At 44.2% G+C, this 9947-nt stretch overlaps 1 protein-coding gene across 1 annotated transcript in view; it reads left to right on the forward strand.

Annotated features, from left to right (window-relative positions):
* Positions 1-3321, forward strand: part of LOC139048655 (uncharacterized) — a 117461-nt gene extending 114140 nt beyond the window's left edge. Inside the window, exons 17-19 of the mRNA XM_070523137.1 lie at positions 198-288; positions 2840-2892; positions 2956-3321. Coding sequence (XP_070379238.1) covers positions 198-288; positions 2840-2892; positions 2956-3240 — 429 coding nt within the window. The 3' untranslated portion in view covers positions 3241-3321. The remainder of the gene's footprint in view (positions 1-197; positions 289-2839; positions 2893-2955) is intronic.
* The last annotated feature ends 6626 nt before the right edge of the window (positions 3322-9947 follow it).

The following is a 9947-nucleotide window of genomic DNA, read 5'->3' on the forward strand; positions in this document are numbered from 1 at the left end:
TGCACCCAAATATAAGTGCACGAGCGTTCTCGCATGTCGACTCCGTTGAAATTAGGTCACTACGGCTGGCCGCGCAATGGCTCACTGCACTGGCTGCTGTATGCAAATGAGCTACCTTCCTCCTTAGGTACTTTATTTAATGCAGTTAAAGGCAACGAAAATTGAGCTAATGAGCAGTGTATGCGCCGTCATTGCAGAAGGAGCTGGTGGGCCGCTCTGTGTGTGCCGAGACCGCGTCACAGCCCAGGAAGCTTGAAGAGGAGGATAAGACGCTGGTGGCCGACTTCTGTGAGGAGTTTGTGCACGATCTCTCTATTTCTCTTTGCATTTCTCCCATGTCAAAATTTGAAAATATAAGATTTTGCCGTCACTTGGAGCAAGTCAGATTACTATTTTGCCTAATTACATAATTTGTTAGGAATCATTAATCTATTTCATTAAATAGTATATTGGGAGCAAAAGTATCAATAAAAATTTTGCAAAATCCTAAAAAAAAAGTTCCCAATGCAGCTTTCTGTTGCTCAGTACGTGCCACATAATGTTTTTTTCCAAGCCTGAAAGAAGTTTGCAAAAGCCCATGAAAACTGACACACATCTAGTTGCATGGCACTTCTTCGTGTTTTGCAGGCTTTCTTTCAGGCTTTGAAAAAACTTATCTTTTTTTAATACAATCAAACACAGCAAAGCCTTTCACAAATTGTATGGTCATCCACATTTGAAGACCCCACGCATGATGTGTGTGCATGACTGTGGCGACCGTTTTGCTCAAGGTTTTGAATAAAGTGCCCTAACCACATTGGCTAAGGTACTAACAGCATTGTAAATCAGGAGCACGAGGTTAAGTGCAGCAACCACAGAAAGGAAAAAGAAAAGAGTTATGTTCATGCCACCAACCCAAATATTGTAACATGTGCATGTTGAGGCAGATATTTTTGAAAGAAAAGTTGGGTTATCTTCGTGCAAATACGTATGGTGCTATTACACCTTAATGAAGTGCAGGCAGCAGACTAGTACATAAGAGGGAAGAGTGCTTGTACATGTGCTGCACGATCAGACCATAGCTGTGATGAACTGCTGCGCATGCACAGTCAAAGGACTCTTTCGCATCCTTATACCACCACGTTGTCATCAGGGTGTCGGAACAAAATGTTTTTCGTTCCAGTTGTAGTTTCATTCCACTGAAAAAAAAAGTTCCGTTCTGGTTCTTCTCTGGAACGAAAAAGAAAATGGTCCGTAACAGTTTGTAACAGTTAAGGTTTGCACAAAAAAATTGTGAATCTAAGTGTCGATAAAACATGGTATTTATTTTTCTCAGTAAGTGAATTATGAATTCTGAGGTCATGCTAACTGCCTCGAGTCCAAAGGCACCGAGCATGATCTCAGAAGCAGCTCGTCCTTGAGTGCACTTGTCAAAATGTGAGACTGCTGTTCCGATAAAACAAACTTAAACGAATGATGAAGCTTGGGTAACAAAGCATTGCACCCGTTGAAAACAAAACGACACGCTCTTCAGCGCGCAAGACCCGAGTTTTGCTACGATACCGGTCTGCCAGTGCACCAAGCAGCAGGCTTGGATTAGTGGAGCGCTCGGCTGCCTATCGCTCGCACTATTCCTGCCCGAGACGCGGGCTTATGCGGACCCCAGATATACGCGCTAATTCTGACGTTGCCTGAAGTCGGTTGTTTTGGATTTCCGAATTTCCCCGTGAACTCTGGTTTCGGTCTGAAAAGAAATAAATAATGGTTTGGTCAAGTTCTGTTCTGGTCAAAAATATTGTTTCGTTTCTTTTTTCTTTTTCATCCCGTTTTGACACACTGGTTGTCATATTGTAGTGATGAAGAAACACAGTGCCAAAACTCTGCGTCACGACTCTAACTCTTTAGTGGGCGAACTTATACCTAGAAAAACAAGCATTCCAGAATAATGCCCGTGCTCGCTTACATTCGAGTATGTGCTGCAACAGCGTGCACATTGCATGTGCAATTTTATTAGACAAGGCACTTTCATTATGGAATCCACAACAGCATTCAAGAATTTTTGGATACTGTAGGCACGTATTTCACTGAGCCACAAATTGATAAAAGTGACAATCTGGTGAAAAACGGTCACCATCAGAAAGCAGTGCAATGTACGCATTATATTTTGTAATGATCCATTTTATTTTCCATCCTTGCTGCCTATCATTGTTTACTCAGATGGAGTTATGCTACCATTATCGCCACAAGATGAGCCATTCAACAAGACACGTGATAAGGCTAACAGAGAATGAAATGGGTTGTCACATACTACAACCTCTGCTTTTATGGTTTATAAAATTTCTCATCAGCATATTGACTGGCTCAGTGCCGGAAGCTCCTAATAAATTTGCTAATTTCTTGCAAAGCTCACTGCTGGTCACCAGTATAAAAGGCACCTTTAGTGCGTTTTTACAAGTACCTGCTGACATTTGGAAACTAGTGTTGTACGAAATCAGGCTTGCAGCGCTTCGCTAGCAAGCTCACAAATACCTTGGCAAGACCTGTTGTGCAGCTATCTTTTGCACGAACAGTGACAGGGAAGATGGACTAACATTGACAGCTACAGTAGAGGAAGTGGTCATCTTGCTGACAGGTGCTGGCAGAAAACAATCTCCCACAGTCCTTTGAAAATATGTTGCAGGCTTTTGCATCAGCTTCAGCTTACCCAGTGGTGACTCACCACAACTCTCTCTCCCCAACCACACTTCCATTGTCCTTTGCTCAAGAGCATGATGTACTGCGCACTTAATAGCATGCGTTGTGGTCCCCCTCTTTCTGACACGTTTGTTTCCTTCCTTCCCTGGCGAATGGCAACATACAGCTCTCCCTTCTGGCCTGGCGATGATGGGCGACGACGTTGCCGATAGCAGTGAGGTGAGTCTCGTGAGCCAAACATGGCACCACAAGCATGCCAAGTGGGACCCCCTTGACGCGCAGGTGAAGTCGGTGCAGACGGAACCCCACCATGCATACAAGGTGGAGGTGGTCACCATGACATGCCCGGTGATCCAGCACACACTCACGGTCACCAGCACCAACTTGCTGACGGGCGAGACCACTGTGACCGAGGAGTCCACTGGTGCCGAGGTGGTGCAGGTCCAGTGGAACCCCGACCAGATCAACATCACTACGCCCGACACCAGCCTCAACTCGTCGGCTGGTGCCACTGGAGTGCCTGACGTCTCGCCAGCCACGGCACCACCAGCACCGCCACATGACTAGTTTGCACATGCACCTGTTGTCATGTGTCTTGTGCTTGCAATTAAAACTGCCATTTCATTGCCTTTGAAGAAAAAAAAAAAGCTCTTGTTTGTTCGTTTTTTCAACAAGAGACAGATGTGTCTCAGAAAATGGACATGATCAACAATGGGCAAAGAAGGGAGCGGTGAACCTGCACCTGACACTTACTTTCGACAAGACATTTTACGTTTTTAGATATTATTAGATAGTGTTCTAAAAAGTAACATTGACCATGCTGGTGCCTTTAGCTTTGACGAGTGTATTAGTGACATTTTAGTATCTTTTCGGCAACATAGGAAGGGCCTGATCATTACACATGCAATCCCTTCTCATGGTTCTCTTCAGTGTTTAGATATTTGTTTACCTTTAGATAACATGCTGATCGTACAGCCTACGTGCGCTGAAACATCTACTGCCTGATTCTGCACACTAAAAGTTAGTTAAAACCATGGTGGTTCAAGGTGGTTCCATGGTGGAAAAGGTGGTTCCATGGTGGAAAAGGTGGTTCAGATCCAGTTTCAGTTCAAGCTGCAATGTTGTTCCGGTTTAGAGAAATAAAATTTTATAATAGTTCACGAAAAAGCACAGTAGGCTTTATCTTGCACTATGGAGGCGACATGATGCAAAGTGCTGTTGACTTGTCTGCATGACGCACGTGCTAGGTTTTGCCAGGAAGTGGAAGGAGTGGGTCTACTGACCCATGGCCCCAGTATAAGTTTATAGGGGCATTTGAATAGTCAACTTTTCTAATCGATTGACTAAATACCAACATTCAATAAAAATGACGGTCAAATATAAATTGACTACTCGTAAATTAAAAAAGTCTTGCGGAGCCTGTCCAGCAACAAAAGGCTTGTGTACAATAATTGATACATCTATGCCAGATCTAGCACAATACAAATAAAAGCTGGGGTAGACAATAAATGCAATAAAGAAGAGGAAGGACATGTCCCAGATGCATTTGTTTAGAGTTTAATGCTCCCTAAAAAGAACTAAGGGCATAAGCACCACATATCAATTTGAAGGGATCCAAGTATACTTAAATAGGCTGAATAATAAATTTTCTTTGTCTAAATTGAGACGGCGAATTCATAGGCTGCCCGAGATGAGACGTGCTTACTTGATGGCTGGCAACTGTTGTGCATTACACACCTCCATTCTGTGTTGGCTCAGGAGCTCGATCGTCTGTGCAACAACTGCATGCGGTCCTGCAAAACCACAATCATTCAGACAAGAGTTTCCCTTTAGACTGCATGAAGTGTTGTGGTCCTCCATAGTATTTGAACGTAGCTATAAGAATTGGCCTTGAGGATGCAGCACATGTCCGGGCATTGAGATGCCGACAGTGCAAGCAACGGCCGCGGAGTTCCATGCTGGATTCAATTTTTGTTAAGGGTCCTGTGTTGCAAAAGATATGGCATCCTACGTAGTTTCTCAAAAAACCATTCCGAACCTCAACCATGCAGATCTTCCACGTGGTGCAAAAGTGTTACTAACTAATTGAATTCCCCAAGTAAAATGTGTCAGAAAAAATCGCAAACTACGACCTAAACACAACCTAGCGACATAATGGCTTCGGATTATAATTTGAATAAATATATACCAGAAAACAATTCTGTTACGTGGCAACTCAAACACAAACGCCTTTTCCAACATTTCTATTATTCATAGAGTGGCACAACCTGCTCGGTTCCTTGCAACACCATGAAGATGGCACTCCCCTCTGCTCATCCGCAACAAAGCTGTGTTTGCCGGGAGACGTGACAAGCAGCCGAGGACCTTTGAATGCTATATCGTGTTCCACTCTTAAAGGCGAAGCTTAAATGTCCTCAGATTATTTTTTATTTGAGCACTCATTCAAAGCATAATGCAAATGAGCTATTGTTAATTAACAAAAGGCAATGTGCACCTACCTGTGCATTGTAGTGGCTGCAAATGTGAGCCACAGCTTCTTGAGATCCATACCTCGCACGAGTAGCGACACATTGGCGTGGGAGTTGTTGGAGACATTTCATATGAAGACGAGAAGCGTGAACTGCATTAGCAATAGTACTTCTGTTTATCCTTTTAGAATTAGATTATTATTCTATCCTTTTGGGAACGTGACCAACTGCATGCATGCACATTTGTTGTATTGTTTTTTACGCCGCTCTCAGAACAGTTAAAGTTTATCTCCCTCCTTCCTAAGTCTTTCTTTCGTTGTAGTGCTAGTATGTATTCCTTGTAACCAACTCACCCAGCAACAAATTTCACTGAGGACATGCAGAGATCACCAAAGACAATTGTTGAAGTAATCGAAGCTTCTTATTTGCCCACCTCTCGCAGTGGCCGTTGTATTCCGACTAAAGCAGTTTTTGCATGCTGCGTCACTTCTCGCAGATTGAATGACCGCTGCATGAGAAGCCACCTCTGTAGTGTTCCTGCACAGCGCCAGTCTAGTACGCTGGTGTTGTGCATGCCACTGAGACACGGTGTCTACACGGCAAAAGCATACATGCGTGTGCCCTCTGCAGCGGCCATGACATCGTCACTTATGCAACGAATAAATCATGCCATACCCTACACACATCCTGCCTCGCAACCTTGCAGTCCTCTTCCTAGCCGCCACACCCACTCTGCACATTCCCTCTGCTTCGTGCAACCACCATATTTTGTTTCATACACAAGTGGTGCAATCACTTAAGTCTCACTTCATGCGTTTGTCACTGCAGCTGTATTCGATCTGCAATGTTTTTTATGAAGCCAGTACTTCATATGGGGTGTTCTTTCTTTTCGTTAAAAAAGAACTTAAAAAAATTATTTGTCATGTGGCACGATTCTGCTTCTTGGGCTGGATTACTCTGAGGCATACATTATATGCATGAGAAATGGAAAGAAATATTTGACTACTTAAAGGGAAGCTGAAGAGGCTGTCGAATTCAATAAGACGCTCATATACGGATGCGGGAACCTTATAAACCATGCAGGTAAAATTTGGGGGGGATTTTCACTTAGGAGCGACGCAATCGTCGGTTAAAATTGCGCTGTCGACTTCCCGGTATGAGGGCAGCAATATACGCGCCGAAACTAGCGTGACGCATGCTTTATCAATTTAAGTTGATGTATTTTACTGAAAAAGGAGCGTAAAATATTTCTGAAGGTCTTGCACTAGGTTCTTATTCTTGCACGTGTAAAATTCAATAGTTTGCTCCTCGTTCCGTGCGACAAACAGTAGTATTTTAGTTATGTACATCCAGTTCCGGCTTCGCACTATTGGCTAGTCGCTCATAGTACTTCCGGGTGACGAGCGACGAGTTCTAGATTTATAAAAACGAGCGATCTGTTCAAGTGACGGCCCGTTTTGTCACTCGAAGCCGTCGCCCGTTACCGTCACGCGCAAAATCGCTCTCATGGAGTTTGGACTTAACACCGAACTCCTCAAAGATATGCAAGCTCTCGAAATTTTCCATGACCGTCTCAGCAAAACAGCACCAAACTACCTTGCACCGTGCTTTGTGTGTAGCGGCAGCATAGTCGGTCCGGACGAACACCATTGTTGACGTCACGAGGTGCCCGACCAATCACAGGCGGAAACGAGGCACGCGAGCTGGGCGTGTCTGCTGCTACACTTTTCGTCGAAATAAAATATGTTTACGCTTTCTTTCGTTCAATTTTGATGCGATATTCGAATTCAGAGGGTTGAAAACCACGACGTACTGCTCTTCACTCATTTTTTCTGGAAAATCTTTCAGCTTCCCTTTAACAAATGTATGCTCATTAACTTTCCAACTACTTTATCACGCATATTTTAATACTATACGAACTGTAGCAGGTGACTTCGAAAGCGATGTCGACTTTCAACAAAGTGCAAAGACAATACAGTGAAATCTCAATAAACAGACATCGCTTGAACTGCCTCTTAAATGAAACACCATCCTCATGTTAGGTTGGTTTTGTATTCATGGTATCTGACTCGGCCTGTCACTCAGTAAATGGAACTCCTGATGAAGGGAACCAATTTTTCCCTGGTCCCTTCCATTTAAGGAGATTCCACTGTTGTTTGCAGCAAAATGCATTGGCGTTCCAGAAATTTGAGCTCCAATGCATAAAAAGTAGTTTTGTTAAAAAAATTAGAAACGAGTTTTGAAACTGTTTTGAGATAAGTGCAGCAAAACTTGGGGTAAGAATGCGCTGTTCAAGTGGATTTGCCTTGTAAATTATTGGCTTCAATTTGTGTGCTGTAGCTAGTATGTGTGTTAAAGTAACTGGTTGAAGAGTTTACTAGCAAAATTTTGTTCACTAGTTTGATTTTCAGTGTAAGTATTGTCAGCCTCCAAGTAATTTAGGCCAATAAATATATTAGCTATATGTCACAATTTATAAAAATTCTGTTCATGTTAAAATGAGAAAGTAGTGCAAGCAATACGCTGTGGCCGCTAGTCGTAGGTACGTGTCCTGCCGCGCTCATACTGTGTCGACACCCAAGACGTCTTCTAAGTAAAAATTGTCATATTTTGGTGGCATCAGATGGTGCATACCTACGTCTCTCTTTCTTAAGTGACCTTAACTTTTCGGTCACGAGTGCCCGCTAGGTATGAAATGGCATACCATACAGCATCAAAAGTTGTCACAATTTTAAGAAAGGCTTGCCAAGACAAAGCCCTCTCCTTAATTGTCGAAACGTTGACTCCAGGCCGAGGCTTCTTTTAGTCACTTGCTGTTATTACTTGGCCATATTGTGGTATGCTGCATATGGCAGCATTGTGCCTAGTGGCAGTTAACGAGACTGAGACTCGGTGAAAGTGTTTCATTCGTGGCATGTCGACACCATATCCCGATATGAGTGACCCACTTTGGGGACAGAACATCTGTCAGAGGTTGACTTTCTATAAACTCTTAAAGACGATCCCGCATATATACTGTACCAGGACCTTATTTTTAATCCATAGAGGACGTCTACCCCAAAGGCATAGTTTTTCAATTTTTATGTAGAAAAAGAATGTTTTATGATAGTCAGCCTTAATACAGACAACATGCATCCAATTATTTGGACTTCCTAAGGACTGCAAAAATGTCAAGAAAATGAGATAATCAAAATGGTCGTGGTGTCACTTCATGCCATTTCGGGCTTGCGGTCATGGCAAAAAGCCACAAAAGTCAGATGCCGAAGGGTTAATTCAGTGTCCGAAATTTTATATGTCCTTATACATTAGCCTATGTGGTATGTGGCGGTGCTGCTGAGGTGTCCGAATTATCAACCATTTTTGAAAAATCAGTCATTGACGGTAGTGCATCCATTGTCCAAAGGGATCTGAGACTGATTTCTTCTGTACAATTGCGATTCCTCAAAACATAAGTTGGTGCTGTTTATGCACATATGTAGTGCCATCTTCTGGGGGCTAACTTGTCTTAGTTTTGTCTTTTGCTGCAACAGCTGCTTGATGGCATTATGTGCGGGATAGATCCATTGCCAGTGCAGTGCAGTCCACTTATAACGATACCACATACAGTATAATGATATATCGGTTATAACGATAAGTCGACTTCAGAGTATCAACTTGTGCATTAGGGCTATGAGCAAACGCCCATATATAACGATATGTTCTTTTGCCTATAACGACTTTACCTATATAGCGATCGAAATTTTGCTTTTTGGGCAGCGTTTTCCATGCAGAATAATCGTGAAGTTTGCTAAGTTCCCCATAACCGAGACAGGGCGAAAAGTTCACCTACGCGAGTTTGTATTTGCCGCCATTAAGCGCTCAGTGCCTCCCTCCAGTGCGCCGATTGCGAAATAGTGGGCTTCTTCGATTTTCCACTTCTGGCTACCCGCGGGCTGCCAGAGCCAGGTTGGCGCAGCGTGCCACAAGATATGGGGCCAGCTGGGATGCGATCGGAGGTGGTGGTTCGGCGCGTTCGTTCGGTTACCGGCGCGCGCGATTGGCCTACTCCGCGCCGACGTCGCCAGCCGCAGGGCGTGGCCACGTTTTTGGTGACGTCAAAATGACGACACGCTCCTGTCAATCGTCGTGCAACTGAGCACGTCGTCTGCTAGGCGCCGAACCCGGCGGGAGTTGGGAAGTTTGAGTTTGGCTCTCAAATGAGACGGAGGGGAGAAGAGCGCCAGTGGCGCGCCACGTGTCAGGGTAGCGCCGTACATTGCGAGGAGGGGGTTTTCTGTGCTCGCCGCAAGATGGCTCTGCGTGTGCGCAGAAGAAATGTAGCGGAAACGTACTTTGCGACTCGTGTAAGTGCGACTTCTGTAATTTACATGCTCATAATTACCGATGTATACCGCAGCATAACTTTCTACGGCACATTTCTAAGGCAACACCGCATTCACTAGAGGCACTATTGTCCCGCTTTGAACCATCGAACTTGTGGCTGAGTGTAATAAAGAAAAAAAGTTTTGGCTGAGTGGTAGCTCCAGAGACCCTGATTCAATTCCCACCCAGCCCATCTTGCAAGTTCTTTTTTATTTATGAATTGCCTGCCGGGATTTTTTCGCTCACGGCCAACGACGCCGACGACACGGGCTTGTCTGCGAGACGAGCTCCTTAACGCTGTCGCGTTAAAAGCGAATTGCACCTGCGCTTTCTTCCTAAGTGAGCGCGGAAGTGCTCCGCGGAAGCAGTATAGTAGGTACTTGAGACGAAGCTGCAAATTTTGCAAGACTCAAAGTACGAGCTCGCGCAGTAGATGGTATCGAT

The sequence above is a fragment of the Dermacentor albipictus genome, chromosome 8, assembly GCF_038994185.2.
Source record: "Dermacentor albipictus isolate Rhodes 1998 colony chromosome 8, USDA_Dalb.pri_finalv2, whole genome shotgun sequence".
Lineage (NCBI taxonomy): Eukaryota > Metazoa > Arthropoda > Arachnida > Ixodida > Ixodidae > Dermacentor > Dermacentor albipictus.